At 46.5% G+C, this 17,316-nt stretch overlaps 1 protein-coding gene across 3 annotated transcripts in view; it reads left to right on the top strand.

Annotated features, from left to right (window-relative positions):
* MICAL1 (microtubule associated monooxygenase, calponin and LIM domain containing 1) overlaps nucleotides 1-17,316 on the top strand; it is a 45,398-nt gene that overhangs the window by 25,377 nt on the left and 2,705 nt on the right. For all 3 annotated transcript variants that reach the window (XM_081866602.1, XM_081866601.1, XM_081866603.1), the window contains exons 7-22: nucleotides 277-377; nucleotides 586-843; nucleotides 2,330-2,445; nucleotides 3,114-3,240; nucleotides 3,660-3,744; nucleotides 6,739-6,886; nucleotides 8,669-8,856; nucleotides 9,345-9,454; nucleotides 9,731-9,781; nucleotides 11,225-11,399; nucleotides 11,673-11,758; nucleotides 11,944-12,586; nucleotides 13,510-13,589; nucleotides 14,961-15,062; nucleotides 16,332-16,425; nucleotides 16,539-16,635. In XM_081866602.1, the coding sequence (XP_081722728.1) occupies nucleotides 277-377; nucleotides 586-843; nucleotides 2,330-2,445; nucleotides 3,114-3,240; nucleotides 3,660-3,744; nucleotides 6,739-6,886; nucleotides 8,669-8,856; nucleotides 9,345-9,454; nucleotides 9,731-9,781; nucleotides 11,225-11,399; nucleotides 11,673-11,758; nucleotides 11,944-12,586; nucleotides 13,510-13,589; nucleotides 14,961-15,062; nucleotides 16,332-16,425; nucleotides 16,539-16,635 (2,461 nt within the window). The remainder of the gene's footprint in view (nucleotides 1-276; nucleotides 378-585; nucleotides 844-2,329; nucleotides 2,446-3,113; nucleotides 3,241-3,659; nucleotides 3,745-6,738; nucleotides 6,887-8,668; nucleotides 8,857-9,344; nucleotides 9,455-9,730; nucleotides 9,782-11,224; nucleotides 11,400-11,672; nucleotides 11,759-11,943; nucleotides 12,587-13,509; nucleotides 13,590-14,960; nucleotides 15,063-16,331; nucleotides 16,426-16,538; nucleotides 16,636-17,316) is intronic.

Here is a 17,316-nt window from a genome sequence, read left to right as displayed (position 1 = left end):
CGTGGGTTGTCAGCACCTGGGGCAAGGCAAGTAATTTGCGCCCCCTAACCCATGGATTTTAGCACTCGAGTACGAGCGTGCCCCCCCCAGATGTTGCGCCCGGTGCGGCTGGCCCCCCTGCACCCCCCATGCTACGCCACTGACGGGGGGAGAAGAGGGCAGAAGAACATTCCTTTGCCCAAGCAGAAATCCTTGCACTGATGGAAGCTTTGCGTAGTGCTAGGCTGAAAACAGCCCCCAGCCTTTAACCTTCTGCTTGTGTTTGAACAATTATAGGCATTGACTTGGAAAACATTGTCTACTATAAAGACGACACTCATTACTTCGTCATGACAGCCAAGAAGCAGAGCCTGCTGAAAAAAGGAGTTATCTTAAATGTACGTATAGAGACTGAAGCTCCTGCAAGTACCATGTGGGAGGGGATGGCGACCCCAAACCATCTTTTGAATTTACATGCTTTGGAGGTGAAAGATCCTGCCAGGCCAAGAGCTGATTGACACACCTGTAATCTTGAACTCTGCCACATTCCAACAAGATTTTTTTACTATTACTATGGAAGATATCTTGGTCTCCATTCATTTCTAGGACAAGTCAGACATAGAGAGCCTGCTGTCTCCAGAGAATGTGAACCAAGAAGCTCTTCTTGCTTATGCCAAGGAAGCTGCCAACTTCTCCACCAATTACCAGCTGCCTGATTTGCAGTTTGCACTGAACCACCGCAGCCACCCAGATGTTGACATGTTCGACTTCACCTGCATGAGCCGCTCAGACAACGCAGCTCTGGTGCGTGACTGCAATGGTGCCAAGCTGCTCATTGGATTGGTGGGGGACTGCCTGGTGGAGGTAAGTGTCCTCATAATGAGACCACAACAAGCATATGGACATAGTCCTTTTCACAGTGGGAGAGTGGGTGTGGTGGTGGTGCAGCTCAGCCATCCTTGATTGCAGTTCTCATTCACTTATCTTTCCATATGAACTGACCTACTTGTTCAGAAAAATCACATGGCACACTGCCTTGAGATTGTACAGGTTCAGTGGGGAGTGGGTGGTGCTGTGGTCTAAATCACTGAGCCTCTTGGGCTTGCTGATCAGAAGGTTGGCTGTTTGAATCCGTGCAATGGAGTGAGCTCCCGTTACTCTGTCCCAGCTCCTGCCAACCTAGCAATTCAAAAGCACACCGGTGCAAGTAGAAAAATAGGTACTGCTGCAGCGGGAAGGTAAATGGCGTTTCCGTGCACTCTGGTTTCTGTCATGGTGTTCCGCTGCGCCAGAAGCGGTTTAGTCATGCCAGCCACATGAGCTGGAAAGCTATCTGTGGACCAACGCTGACTCCCTTGCCCTGAAAGCGAAATGAGTGCCGCAACCTCATAGTTGCCTTTGACTGGACTTAACCGTCTGGGGGTCCTTTGTCTCATGCTGGTTTTATTATTATTACTGGTTCAGAACTGGAGAGGGTTTCATTCAAAGCTTTCTCATCTTAAAAAATTGCTGTCAGTTGGGAAATGTAGGTTTAAACAATTTGTGTGAAGTTTGTTGTAACTGTGTTACATGGGAGCTTTACTTTGGGATTTTTCTGACACTGGCTAAGCTTTCATTCCGATTGATTTCTATGAGTGCTTATAAACTTGCATTACAGTAAATAATGCTGTACCGATTAGAAAAAAAACACTTTCCTCTTTTATGCATTGTGATGGGAACCATTGCAGAAAATGTGTTGAAAGCTGAAATGTTCTTTAAAGTTAAGCAACCTGCTATCTTGTTTTAAATCTGCATATTTCTCAGACAGACTGTCTTTCACCTGGACTTAGCAGGGAGCTATGTTACTTGACTATCTGGGCTTGAAGGCAAATCTGCTCCTGGATTTTGTGAGGCCTGAAGCTAACCTTTGGCCGGGGACCATATGCATTGGGTTTTTTGTTTGATTGTTTTTGTTTTTTAAATAACCCTGCCCTTCTGTTTGTCTAGCTTGGAGGGCTCATCCAACATCTGGGAAACCTGCTGTCTCTGATCTAGCACTTTATCCTTTGCACTAATTCACTTCACTATGCAGCCCCCTTTATCTGACAAAACAGAGCTAGCCAGCTGACACCTGGTGTGAGTGGGGAGTGGGCCCCCATTTAGTGCAAACATTTGCCAAAACAACATGCAGCACACAGAGGGGCTGCTGTGAATTAACCATGACTGCCAGAATCACCCTGGAATCCCTATTTCCTGCTGCGTTTTTGATGCAGCTGAGCTGCTGGCCAACATCTGCTATATCTGATTGACTCATTTTGCTAAGAGACCCCAAAACATCTCTTTGTTCTTTCTCTCTCTTTTTGTTTCCCAGCCATTCTGGCCTTTGGGCACTGGTGTGGGCAGAGGGTTCCTGGCAGCTTTCGATGCTGCCTGGATGGTGAAAAGATGGGCCTCGGGGATGCCCCCTTTGGATGTGCTGGCTGAGAGGTGAGCACTCTGAGAAGGGGCATTCTCTGACCACAGTGATGGAGGGGTGATTGGCGATGGTGGTGGTATCTTGAGGTCTATAGATGTTCCAGGTTATGCGTTCAATGTAGGGAGGAGAACTATTGATACAGTGAGCCAGGACTGCCTATTTTGTCTAGAAGTAGTGCTTCAGAGCCTTGGGCAGTTTTCTCCCACTGAACCATACATAGACAGTCTTTTCTGAAGGGTCTTCTGCTTCATGCTCTCTTGTTCAGTCTTTTAAGCCCTAGCCTGGTAGCCATAAGACACCAGGAACTGCACACAGGCAAGTGAGTGAGCTGGTGGAGCCCCTTTCTGTTCTGCTGCCCAACCTCAGGAAGTTCCCAGCATCATCTAGGAGACTGCAGGGCTGTTGAGTAACTGATCTGGAGCATGGAATGGGGGACAGGAATGGGTGTAACTGTCTGATGTAGTGGGAATCTGAGAGTGCAGGAGAACTTGTTGATGCTGCTCACCCCACAGACCCAGGCAAGGGGTGAGGAGGGACTGCTGTGAAGATGAGAAGGGTGAGAGCATGTTGATCTTCCTCTTTTGCCTGAAGGCTCCTGAAGGCTGTGAGTGCCATGTACACAATGTATCTTGGTGCTGAGAGACTAAGAGGGGGACATTCCTGCTTAATCTCCCTGCAGGGAGAGCATATATCAGCAGCTGTCGCAGACCTCACCTGACAACACCAACAAGAACATCAGTCAGTACAGCATTGATCCTACTACGCGGTACCCAAACATCAACCTCCAAGCCATCAAGGCCTCTCAGGTATTGCTATACATATAGGGTGGTGGTGAAGAACACAATATCTCCTCCTTTTCCTTGTCAGTTTTCTGATGATTCTCTTTGCCTCATGCACTCTTCTTTGCAGCTTTTAAACACTGGCACCATGCCATGTCCCTGAGCCATGTTCCGAAAGTAACAGAAATGTATAAGAACGCTGGCATTCGCTGCAATAGGGCTTGGAGAAGAGACTCCCTTGCAAGACATCCTTTTGTGCTGTTCTGGTGCTGAAGGCTGTTCTTTGTTGAGTAATGGGGTGTGGTGTGTTTTCCAAGCTGGGATGCTAAGGGCCACACAAGAAGCGTTTGGGCAGCTGCAGACCTGGGGGAATTAGCTGGGTCTTGTTCTGGATCCAAGCTGTGGTCAGTGATAGGAAATAAATAACTGGGTGCACCTGCTTCCAGGTTCGTAATCTGTATGTGACGGGAGAAATTGAAATGGATATGAAGAAAGGAAGAAATCGTGGCAGCCCTGAGATAGTCAGCAAAGGCAAGTCTGGGTCATGTTCTCCCCTGGATACTGGTTGCATGGATCTATCTGAAAACCAGTACCAGACCCCTCCACACTCGTTCATACTCGCTGTTCTCTTCCTTTAGATGAATTGGATTTCTCTGCAACAAAGTGCAGATCCTCCTCTTCTGTTTTTCTACCCATATGACCTCTCTGCTTGCTTGTCCTTCCCTAGGACTCTGCTTTACCCTCAAGCAGCAAATATCTGGGTCAATATTGCTGTCTCTCAAACTGGGATGTGGAAGAGTGATCCCAAGCATTCACTCTAACAGACTTCTTATGTAGTAAGAAAATGAAGCAATGTGTATATATTTAGTTGTTTTGCGAGTTCCACTTTTGCTAGATATGGGCAAGGCACCAATGTACCTCCTGCCCCCCTGAAGTCCAGTTTTAGTCATCTCTTCCAGACCCCTGCAGTGTAGGAGTCACATTGACAGATGGTCATCCAACTTCTGTTTTAAAACTTCTACCACCTTCCAAGGTAGTCTGTTCCACTGTTGAACAGCTCTTACCATCCAGACATTGCTGACACATTTTTCAAACCTTCCTTTGTCTCCACAAAGGCTAGAAATGTCCTGTTTTGAAATAATGAGGATTGAGATTCTGGAGATACTCAGTTCTGCATGTGCAGAATCCACACCGCTCTGCACATAGATTAAACATAAAATTGGGAGAGACTCAGTTGAGTCTGGAACAAGAGATCCACTGCCTGCAGCATCCCAGACAGATGTTTGTCTGGCTTTGCTCAATGATCTGTAATTTGCAAAATAGTCTCTGAAGGCAGGTTTTCTTAGCAGAGAGGAATCAGTGTTAAGGCTGACTACTTTCAAGTGTTCTGGCATAGTGCATAGAGTCCACAAGTCAGTGTCAGCAGATTGTTACTAGGGGAGACCTTTTTCTTTCTTTTTTTGCTGGGTTTTTGTTCTCTGATCTCAGTGCTTTTTGCAATTCTTTTTCTCCCTCCACCCATTCTCTACGGTTCCACTTCTGGAAGTGCTTCAATTTTGTTACCCCAGAAGAAAACTGGTTCAGGATATTCCTTTGGGGGGGGAAATACCAGGAATACACCTGCATTTTGGGCAATATTCCCATGATCCACAAGCACACAGCATGCACCTTAGTAACAGAGTAGCAGAATCCAGTTGCCTTAATAGGGTTGAGGAAACTTTGGTCAATTATAGTCAGCCAGCCAGTTGACTCTGGACTGTATCTTGGTTAGCTCTGTGCAACATGGCTGGCTTGTCTTGGGGCTGGTTTGCCTCTTGGTTGGCGAGAAGCCCAGAACTAAGGCCTTGCCGTATTTTTGCCTCACTGCAGGCATGCCAAGGTCCCCTGGAGAAAGATGGTCCAAATCTTTCCACAGTGAAATTCCCTTTTATTCTGGTGTAAACTTGGGTGTAAAAACTTCTGCCTCCCAACAAAATAACAATGCTGAAACATTTCTGCCTACTGCATAGGCACCCTCTATTCATCTCCCAGGAGAGAAACACACATTTGTCACAATCTTTCACTCCCAAACTATCACTTCTGTGGGGAAAAATCCCCTGCTGCCCAGTTCTTAAACAGTGGAGAGGGTGTTTATCTATTACATTTTGCTCTAGTTGTAGCATTTTCCTTCCCAGCTTTCTACGAAATAAACTAAAAATGCCACAGATCGCTCTTCATTTCTTGAACTGTTTTTCTGCCTTCTCTTATGTGTGTGTGCGCATTTCTCTGTCCCTCTGGCTCTCCCTTCCCTCTTTAAATTACAGCTCTCTTGTTTCTTCTCTGTGTTTTCTCATGTTTCCTCCCACACTGTCATTGTTTTCCATAACCCAGTCTGTTCCCCTTGGCCTTGCTCTGCTTATGGAATAGCCCTTGTGATGGTTAGCAAATAACTGTGTGTTTTGGGAGGTGGGGAGATAATGTGACCTGCCCGTTCACTGTCACCCTGGTTAGAAATGGAGTGCTAGCTACTAGGAAGACTTATCTGATTCACTTCCACTCAGCTTTTAGGCTGTGCGTTGATGGATTCTAAGCTAAGGATGTTGTTACAAGTCTATTGCATGCTGATGTGTAAATCAGCGGTGCAGATGATGGCAATGTGATTGTTGTGGGTTCCTGTGTGGCATCAGAGTAGGGTCAGTGGTGCTAGGCTAGCCCTGTGATGTACTGCTTTTGATGGAAGCAAAGTATACTTTGATGGTTATTCTTCCTGTCGCAACAGAGCTGTGGTTTAGGCAAAGCAGTCACATGTTGTCAGCATAAAAGCTGGCTGAAGCTCCCTATTTAGCTGGACTTGGACTACAGCAGTCTGCCCTGATCCTAAAGTAGCACACACACAGTCTCATCTCTGTTGGTAGCTATGTGTTAGGCTTCTCCCCTTTTCTGAGCTCTGATGGAGGAGGAAAAGTTCAGACAATAAACCCCAATATGCTGCCAGACTAGGTACTGTGCATTACAGAAATCCTATTAATTCCTATTAAACTGCTGGCCCACAGGCTAATCTTGGTCTGCCAGGGGGTCCAGTTGGACTCATGAGGCCATTTCTCCTCCCAAACCATGCCCACTTGTCTATCATCTGATGTCACTGGCTGATGTCAGTGGTGGGAGGCGGTTTTCAATCCAGCTGGGTGTTGCATCACAAGTGTAGCCCAAGCAGGGAATGGGCTGGGGGAGCTGCTCATCAGCTGGTGAGTGGAGGGTTCAGTCCTGCTGGGTGCTGCTTTGCCAACCCCTTTCCTGTGGGTCAGCTTGGCTAGACGGGTTGTACTGCCTACCTGTCAAGTCACCTGATGCCATCATGACATCAGAAGATTAGAGTTGGCCCCTGGGGGAGGGGGTGGAAAAAGATTGGGCTGAAAGGTTCCCAATCCCTGCTTGTCACTAGGTACATCTTGGGAATTGGACCAAGTTTCTCTCTTTCATGTACCCTTAGCTTGGTTTGCTCTTTCTCTCTCTCCTCTTCATCATCCTTCATCCACCCTTCTCCAGATTCCAACAGAGCCTATGAGGAGCTGCTTAGCTGGTGTCAAACTAATACAGCAAATTATCGCGGCATCAAGGTAGAAGACTTCACATCCTCCTGGAAAAGTGGCCTGGCCCTGTGTGCCCTCATACATCACTTCCGACCAGATCTTCTGTGAGTGAGCCTTGCCAGAGGGAGGGAATGCTTGTGGGCACATTAGAGGCAAACTTTCTAAAGGCATAACGATTAGCCATTGCTGTACTGCTCAGGAAATGCTACTTCAGAGTGATTATACTGTCCATTTGTAGAAAAAATTTGTTGTGCAGGTCAACTCATTCTGCGGCTAAGTGCTTTTTTCTAAATCTCTCTCTCTCTCTCTCTCTCTCTCTCTCTCACACACACACACGTGCACGCATTCAGCAAACTGTGTATCCCAAAGGCCTAAATTAAGGGCTAGTCCATATATGCCTGTACATCACTTTATTTCTTGATTCTTTATAACACAGCTGAGAGTGTGAACGGACTGCAGTGAAATGTATTATGTACAAAGTGATATGCAGAGATTTGCAAGAAGTTTGATCTGTGGTGGCTCACACACACATGCAAGTTGCCATTTGATGCTGGAATAGAAGCTGTGTGTGTGAGCCACAGATCTAGTCCAGCCTAGAGATCTCTGTTACAGACCTGGTGATTTGCTCCCATTTTGGGAAGCTCAGCATCTATCCCCCAGCCCTCCTCTAGAAATCACATGGTGCTGCTGCCTTTGTGTTGTAAGTGGAACTCTCCTACTCTATACAGTTCTGCTTCAGAAAAGCAGAGCTGAACGCTTCCATCCTAGCCTTCCTTTGTGTTGGAGGTTCAGAACCAAGGGGAGTCCACTGAGCCTCAGATGTCAGGGTCAAGCTAGGCCAGGCATGGGAAGACCTTGTGGCCTGCAGGTAGCTTTTGCCTTGCTGATCTAGAAGAGGTATCAATTCTCTAGCCTCTTCCCCACAGCAACCATCCTTTCCTCCTTCTCTCTTACCAGTCACGGAGAAAGGGGTGGGGGCCATAAAGGCAGATGTGACTTTAAAAGATGCCTCTGCTCATGTTTATGTTGCCATAGAGCAGGGATGGCGAATCTCAGGCCCAGGAGCCAAACACATCTCTCCAGGTCTCTCCTGTGGGACTTTCCCCATAACATCTTTTCTTCAGCCACACCTTTATTTTGCACCTCCTTGAGTCCCTATGCCTGGCTGGGATGTGTCTTGAGATCCGATCAGGCCTCTCACTTACCTGGATGGAGGAGAGAGAGGGAGCTGCAGGTGTGAAGAAACCAGCTACTGTACAAAGATAGAATTTACACTAATTGCTCTACCCACTTATGCTGCTGGTCTCCCTGCCTGCCACTGCCATGGGACACTCCACCCAGGCTGTGGGAAGGGAGTGTGGTCTTCAGTCTGAAAAAGGTGCCCCGCCCCACCCACAAAGCAGTCTCTGCATGTTTCTCAGGTGTTTCGGGGGTTAATGGCCACAAAGCCACAGACTCCCCAAACTGGGAGTCTGTTGCTTCACAGTCTTGCCTGCCAGATAGGATGGCAGCGACGTTTCATTTGCCTGTTTTTGGTGATCAAGTCTTCCTGTCCTTGCATAGTGAAATGAGATGGGAGCAAGGTTGTTAAAACAGGGGTGGGAAGATTGCTGGCTGACATCCCATTACTGGAAGCAGTGCTGTGTGTGCTTTTCTTGTTTTGTTTAAAGTGTAACGAAATTTGTGTGACTGCCTCCTGGTGCCCAGTAACGCACATGGCAGCCGCTTCACACAAGCCAGCTTGTCATGAGCTGGGAGTTGTGCTGCTATCGTTTTTAAAGAAACCGTCACACACTTCACCTTCTGCTTCAGGTGTCTGGTTAAAGTTTCTCTCAGTCTGAGCTAAGTCCTGTCAGTCACCTTGACTTTGTAGCTTCCTTCTCTAGAGACGTCAACACACTCAACCAGAACGACCCCATTGGGAACAACCAGCTGGCCTTAGACGTGGCAGAGCAAGAGCTAGGGATCCCTCCGGTCCTCTCCAGCACTGAAATGGCTTCGATGTCTGAACCTCAGAGGCTTGGCTTGATCACCTACCTGAGCCAGTTTTATGATGCCTTCAAGAACTCTCCAGGTAGAGAATCCCAAGGAACCCAGCCCTGGGGATTTTCCTACAAGGGGAGTGGAGAACCTTGTTTCCAGGCCTCTCTGCCTGGTCCTTGGGGACTCTTCCCAGGCCATTCCAGGTTCAATCTGCAGTATCTCCAGGTAGTTCGGGGAACCAGTGTGGTGTAGTGGTTAAGAGCGGTAGACTTGTAATCTGGTGAACCAGGTTCGCTTCCCCGCTCCTCCACATGCAGCTGCTGGGTTACCTTGGGCTAGTCACACTTCTCTGAAGTCTCTCAGCCTCACTCACCTCACAGAGTGTTTGTTGTGGGGGAGGAAGGGAAGGAGAATGTTAGCCGCTTTGAGACTCCTCCGGGTAGTGATAACGCGGGATATCAAATCCAAACTCTTCTTTGCTGCTGCTGCCACAGTCATTGTAGACAGTAGAGTACTGAGCTAGATGGACTAGTATCTGGCAGCTTCCCAAGTTCCTAAACACTTCATTCTCTCTTCCAGAACCAGAAGAGAAAAGTTCAACACTTCTGTCGACACGTGGTACCAAGGGAGCTATCCTCTTCCTCAGCAAGCTTCAGAAAAGTCTCTCTCTCTCACGTAAACGTGCCCTGGTGAGTCTCTCTCCAAAGCCATTGCTGGCCCATCACCAGACATTCCCAGCAGTGTGTTTGTTTGTGCCTTATGTGCTGGCTAGTGGCCCTTTGGCAGCTGGTATGATCTCTTCCCAGATCACTCTAGCCCTCCCCATTTTCAGATGTCCCTAGTACAGGACCATCTGCACAGGACGGGGCGGGGGGTGGCAGTGGGGGCTACGTTTATTGCAGGAGCAAATTGTCTTTGGCCTTCTGTCTTTTCTGCTGCTCCAAAGTCATAATTTTCGATTGCAGGAGAGCTCTTCAGTGGATGACCAAGCCAAAAAGACCAAGCAAGAGGCTGGGGTAAGTTCTGCTGCCATTGCACTTAGGGGTTCATCTGGTACTAGACAAGTTTTGGAGGATGTCATATGTGATGATTCCACATGGAAAGTACTGGCTTGAAAAAATGAACATGAAATCTGCATGTGGATCATAGTATACCAAACTCCTGTGGTATTTCACTGCCTGATGGGAAGCTTTAGCCATCTGCAGTTTCACACTGCATGAATATACGGGGGGGGGGGAGGGGAACTCTTGAGTGCAGCATCTTCACACTTTATGGTTACATTTTGGGTTTCCTGTGAATTTCTACATGGAAATGCCTTCATTGCAGGAATCTGGTTATGTGTGAAGTTAACATTAGATATGTCTGGGTCCAGAGTAGTGATGGGAATGGATATTCATTGCTTCTGAAAATTCATTGCTTCTGAAAAATTCCATTTTTTAATCCAGTGTGTATATCAGGGAGTTTCATTTACGGAATGAATCCTTATTTGAGTCATTGCCATTGACTCTGTAGATTTTCTGACCTTTTAACACATGATGGGAAATCCAGTGCATGCAGTTTATTGACTGCAACTGCAGATGACTAATATAACTTTAAGACTGCAGTTCAAAGACTGATCCCAAGGGTCAAATTCCACCTGTGAAAATTGGAATTCAAATGGCATTTGGGAAATCCCACCCTGCCTCACTTCCAATTTGAACTTTGCTGTGGCCCACCACAAATTAATTTTTAAGGTCTCAAAGAAACATTGATTCCCTCCCTTTTTACACAAAACGTTGCATCTGAATTCTGGCTGGTAGGCTACACTGGAGGCAAATAACAGTTGCGAGGAGGTTGGATGCTGCCTATGAAGGCTGACCACTTGCACATACTCAGGGCGGCTGCTAAATGTTCCTCCCTGTATCAGGCTGCAGGCTGCTAGCTCTCATGCATAAGCCAAGCTGAAACAGCTGTTAGGCCTGGAAGAAGCCAGATGTCACTGGGCAAAAAACGAAGATTTTTATTGCATTCATCTGCTGCAGTTAGATACTGGCAGAGAGCCTGGCAGCTCTCTTCTCTCGAGACTCAAACCCGCCCTTCCTCTTATCTGACGGAAAGGAACGACTTGCTGGACCTTGTAGCCATTGTCTTGTTGAGGCTGTTTTCTTGGAGGAAGACATTGGAATGTAACTTGTAATGCTGCCTGATACGGTTATCTCACTCAGGATGGAGTTAGGTCATCGCTAGATGTCGGAGGCAGAGAGGCCAGAGGGCTGGGGATGGGGGACCAGCGGCTCTCCCAGATGTTCTTGGATTACAACTCCCATCATCCCAGCTGGAGCTCAGGGATCATGAGAGTTGTAGTCCAGCAACTTGTGGATATTTGTTAATGTGTCTCATTGGGTTGAACCATGTATTTTGAAACCAAAGCACAAGATGACTTGGAACGTGTGGTCCTAAAGGTGTTGGTCTTTTGGCAGAGCCCTGTCACCTCCTCGGTGAGGAGCAGCGATGCCTGCTATTTCTGCGGAGATCGTGTGTACATCCTGGAGCGAGTCAGTGCGGAGGGATGCTTCTTTCACCGTGGCTGTTTCAAGTGTCACCGCTGCAAGACGACACTGCGGCTGGGGGATTACGCCTTCAATGAAGACGACGGTGAGTGGAGTTGAGAAGACGCAGTTGGTTAGCCTGAATGGCACAGCCGTCAGTGCAGACGGGGGCATTGATTTCTCTGAAATCCAAACTGGCTGCCTTTCTTTGCATTGTGTCTCTACTTCCTGCAAGTGCATATCAAGATTCATTTGCGCCATTTGCTTTTATTCTCCTTGAGGTATCTGAATCTGCCCTGGCAGTCATGTTTATTGGCAAGTCAGGTGAATGTAGGCAACATACCCTACCTGATTATGGCTATCTTGATTTTACTCCTAGGTAATTTCTACTGCATGCTGCACTGTCCTGCCTCCAAGGACATAACTACACCTAGCAGCACAGCCTCTGTCATAGCAGCACGTAAGGTGAGTGGGATGTATGCCTTTTCAGAATTTGAGGCATTTGGTGCTGACTAGCTAGGCCACTCCCTAGCTGATAATTAACCTAGTAACTCTGTCTAGTAGCGTATTCCATGCTACTTCCTGTCACGCTCATGGGCGACAGCTTTGCAACTTACTTGCTTGGAAAACTGGCTTTTTTATCTCCCTAGGATTCTTCCAAACTCCTCATTCCTTCAGACAAAGGCACTCTGGACTTGGCTGCTGAGGACAATAAGATGGGAAAGGGTCCATATCAACCAAGCCTGGATGAGAACCTGTTGTCTTTCGAAGGTCAGCTGCCAACAGGTCAACCTACAGAACTTCATAAATCAGCTGCTGAAGGCCACAGCTTACTCCCAGCCGGAGTAAATGGAGGCTCTTGTACTATGAACTCATCCTGGCATCCACATCGTCAACCATTAGTGGAGGTGGACAAGAAGTTGGGGGACTCTGTTTCTGAGGCTGGTTTAGCTTCAGAGGTTGTAGGCAAAGGCAGAGATGGAAACAAGGCCAGTCCAAAAAGAGAGAGACTTGAACCAGAAAATTGGACTGGCAGCCAGTCCCCAGAAGAGACACGTGACAGCCTGGTGACAGGAATTCAAGGAACTGATACAGATCCTTTTCTTTCTGGAAAGGTGCCAACTGCTCAGAGCCCCAAACTAGAACAGAAGGAGTGTGGAAATCTCCCAAAGAAAAAGATTTGCTTGTCAGCCCTGGAAAAGCTTGAGTTATCCCGACTGAGTCCAATATCAGCCTCATTTCACTTTCCAGATATGAAAATAGAAGAACCCAGCTTCAGCACCATCTCAGAAGGTTGTTTTATTTATATATCATACGCCTTATCCCAAAAGTTTGGGGCAGACCATAAACATGGGAGGAAACCTCAGCAAAACTGAATAACATCAGAGCCATTGAAATGGCTCCCCCACCTTTGATTTTAAACCTAGGCGTCAAAGGCCATGCTCAGCTGTCACCATGTGCTCTTTCCTGTACAGCTGCATATGGCTTCCTGGCTTCCTGAGTAACATATCCATTTGTGTGTGCTGTGCGATGTTCACCCTGCTCACATGGGATTTCTCCACCGTGCAATCCCATATTAAAACACATTATTCTTTGTGACATTGAATATTTAGCTTGTTGCCTCTGAAACGGAAGCATTTGGGATGTTAGCAGATCAGAGTTGCCTTCATTGTGGCCCAGAGAGCTGTTTACTCTGGTCCACTTCCATGGTAGTGTCTTCTAATAAACCCGCATCCTTTAAGATGAAGTGGTTTAAGTAGGTGGTGGTGGCAGCGGCAGCAGCAGCATTCTCCACATTGCCTGCGTAATCCAACTCACAAAGCTTACCAGACCTGTTTCTGTTCTTTGACATGGGAGTTAACCCTCCCATATTGTGCTTTCCTGTTATCTTTCTTAACCTTTGTCCTCTTTCTGGAGACCATAAAACAGGAAGCACGTGCTGTGTTCTATTAATGCTTCATAAATGTTTAAGGGCTATACTACCAGCATCCACTGACCTCTATGAAGCAGTTTTGTTCTGGGTCTCAGACCACTGCAGTACTAACTGGTGATGAGGAACCCCACTTCATTATATAAAACCAGTTCTTCTCTTGGATATCTCTAGCTATAAAAGATAGCTTCACTCCACCCCCAGCCCCCAAATCACCCTTTAATTTATGACATCATTCCACAAGTCACTGGAATGAAATATTTTTCTCTTGTCCTTTTTTTGACAGATTCTCTGGAGATTGACAGTGACAGTGAAGAGGAAGAAGAGGAGGAAGAAGCAACGAGCCAAGATCTTGCAGCATATATTGTGAGTGTAGAAGCCCAAAATTCAATTCCACCACAGCAGACAAGCACAACTCAAACCACTTTCAGGACCATTTTCATTTTCAAGTAACTCAGGAGGGCTGTGTTATCATCACGACATCCAAACATAGCAAAACTGGGATAGCTCAGTTGGTAGAGCATAAGTCTTTTAATCTCAGTGTCATGGGTTTGAGCCCTGTGTTGGGCAAGATTCCTGCATTGTAAGGGGTTGGACTAGATCACCCTTGCGGTCCTTTCCAACTCTTCAATTCTCTGCTTTTAACAGCAGAAGAGCATTTTCTTTTGGTTTTTAACATAATCTCTTCAGCAAATCATGGGATTCGTCTCACCACCGCATCTCTCAGAACCCTTCTGTTAACTCTGCTTCTTTTTCTCCCCCCCATTCACTTTTCTCCCTCTCCATAGCTCCTTTTTTGTTGTTTTCTGTTGTTTTGTTGTTTTCCCTTCTTTTTCTCTCTCTAGCCTATTAATTTTTGTGTTTATATATTTTTGTTAAAAATCTGCATCCCATCATTTGCTCTTCTCCCCCTATACTGTCACAAGTTTCTCCACATCTATTACCCACCTTTTCTCTTTCCTTACCCTACAGGTTTCTCTGTACAACACATCTTCGTTCTCCTTTTCTTCCCCAAACCCCAACTTCCCATTGCCCCATCTCCTCCATCTCACTGGCAGCAGGCCACAAGTCTTTCACACTCCCAGCAATTCACATCAACAAAGAGAGTCTCAGAAGTAGTTGGCCAAGTGGTGTGGCTGGTTGGAAGCTCCAGGAGGCACCTTCTTATCCATGGAGCTCCTCCCTGTCCCCAGTTTGGATGGGTGGTGCTAGGCCCTAAATTTATGACACACATCTGGAAAAGGACCACAGACAAATATTTGGAATTCCCCCTCAAGGAGGCTGCAGTTGGCTTGGGGGTCTGTAAGAACAGCAGCAGACATCCGTGTTCTGAAAGGATGACTAACAAGAACCTCACAAAGCCCTGAAGACAACCCTCTCCATTGTGCATTCTGGGCATGGTCCTGTCTACACAACAAGTTTTGACTGGAGAGTGAGTCACTCTGTCAAGACTTCTTGCAGCTGCAGGGTCAGCCAGACTTAGACTCTGAGCATTAAGTTGCTCTCGATTTTGCAATAACAATTCACTTGTCTTTTCCCCAGTGATGTCATACCAGGCACCTTGGGCTTATGTATTTATTTTTGTACCTTCTTGTAACGGGGCTGGGTCACTGTTGGTTATAGCTAGAAAGTATGCAGTAGTCTAGCCCTAAACTGTGACTGCAGTTTAGATGGTGGACAGCGGCTTTTAAAAACATCTCATCTCACTTGATTCTTGTTTGTGTGTTGTGGCTGCAGCATTTCCTGAGCTTCACTGAAGAACCTCAGTATCCAACGTGGAAGAAGACACTGATGCGACGAGCCAAAGAGGCGCAAATGAAAAGGTTTTGCAAAGCGCAGGTAATACTTGCATGCTCCGCTGGTGGACGGGCACTGATACTTTTACAGGGATCATCCCAGTGAGGAACAGGGCTGCAGAAATTAAGGGTGGAAGCTTCAGATACCTTGCAGCCTGCTATTTCACATCTCAAGCCCCGAGGCCGTTAGGTGTCTCTAGAGAGTCTCCCTGTTATTATAAACAGCTGCACACTTTATGTGGTGAATGTTTGCTTGCATATATCCAAGCTTTACTACCATTTCCCAGAGAAAATTCATTATGTAGACATCCAGCTGTTCCAGGAAGGGTTTCCAGCACACAAATGCTTAAAGATTCACTTGGGGTAGGGAATCACTCTTGTTGTGTTTGCTGCATAAAATGGGGAGCTGCCCTATACCAGGACTAATGATGTGTGACATTGTTGACCTGTATAAAAAGTATTATTTAATGGATTTTGAATCTGCCCTTTAGGAGACACACACACACACACACACACACACACACACACCCTTCTAAGCTGGATTGTAACAAATGAATGAATGACTAAAAAACAGTGTTCACTTCTAATGTGAAATAGCCCATTTCCACTGACTTGATAGTACCAGTTCCTGGCTTTAGTATCACCCATTTTCTCCACTTTGGAGCCCTCCTCCTGTTAATTTAGATGTAAACTCTCACTTAGCTTCCCCCACTTTTCCTCTTGTATCCTAGTTGCTCCCACTGTTAATGTCCCACCCCATATAAGTAGGTTAGGCTTCCTGAAACTGGAGTGTGCTGCTTCCTGTGCCGAAACACCTTCTGTGTGAAGCCCTAGGTTGACTATTTTGCTCATTCAACTAATTGTATAAAGTATTTCAAAATTTAATTTATAGAACTGTATGAGCGTGATGATTATAATAGTTATAAATCCTTTGTGAGTTATTTCACAACAGTTGATAGGTTCTAAACTGTTGCAAATGGTACGCACATATAAAGTTAATGGCAGAAATATTCTAGAAACTGTAAAATGACTAAATTGCGCTTATAGTATTAAGTAGCCTGTACATCCACAGTTTCAGGTTCCGGAGGGATTGGATCATGCCCTTAGATTTTTAATGATGTAACACATGGGCATTTTTTGCTTCATAGGCAATCATAAGCACTGCCAGGTTTTGCAAAAAAATGTACTACTACCCTATAAGAGTTCCTGCCAGCTATTCTGGGAAGCTATCCACCCGTGTTTGGGTTCCTCTTCCTTACACTTTGAAATGCTTTCTTCATTTGACCAACTCTTTATTGCTTGGGCATTCCAGTCAATCCAGAGGAGGCTGGAAGAGATTGAAGTGACTTTCCGAGAGCTTGAACAACAGGGAATAGAGCTGGAGCGATCTCTGCGGGAAGAGAGAGGTAAGAGCCTGGGCTTCCGCCAAGAGAGATGGGGGTGAGGCTGCAGCCTATGGATAATACATGCAATGGCAGCTGTACTCCTGGGATAACTTCTTCCCTCCTTTATCCTCCAGGAACAGATGCTGAACTAAAACAATGGATGAACCAGCTGCTTTCCCTGGTCCAAAAGAAGAACAGCCTGATGTGCGAGGAGTCTGACCTCATGATTGCGTAAGAGACCCTGCCTCTCATAGTTTTGAGACCTGGTACTCATGTCAGTTCTGATCACAGGGGAGTTGGTACAGCACTGCTCCTTCCTGTACTATCACATGTAGTGCTCAGTTTTTCTTGATACCCCAGTGGCATTATTCTGGTTCCTGTGCTACCTTGAATGCCGTTAACAACCCAACCTAGTTCATATTCAGAGTGCTGGAAGATGGTGTGTCACACAGACAGCATGAATAGAACTACTGTGCCAGTCAAGGGTGGGGAAGGGAGGTTAAGGGGTTTAGAGTTGCTCTTGGACTTAGTGGCAGATCTTAGTCCCCTAAGCCATTTTAAAAAGTCATTTTTGTCCCCTTTCCTTGCTTGGTTTTAAACAGCTAGCTCATTTGAAACAAAACATACAGCTGGCAGAATACACCAGCCTTTCATTGGACTACAGCTCCCATCATCCCTGTCCACTGGCCACATGAGCTGGGGCTGATGGGAGCTTGAGTCCAGCAACATCTGGGAGGCTGATGCAGACCAGTAGTGGGAATTCTGAGAATGAACCCATGCAAAGTTGGCACTGGACCAGACCTTATGTTGAAAGTCTGCCATGTGTATATAGAAGAACTACTCCCCTGGTAATGTTCTATAGATAGAAAGGCCTCTGTAAACTGCAGAAGTATTGGCTATCTCAGGGAGAAC

The sequence above is a fragment of the Podarcis erhardii genome (assembly GCF_964252035.2).
Source record: "Podarcis erhardii genome assembly, chromosome: 6".
Classification (NCBI taxonomy): Eukaryota; Metazoa; Chordata; class Lepidosauria; order Squamata; family Lacertidae; genus Podarcis; species Podarcis erhardii.
Note: the sequence above shows the minus strand (reverse complement) of the source record. Positions and strands in the feature narration are given on the sequence as shown.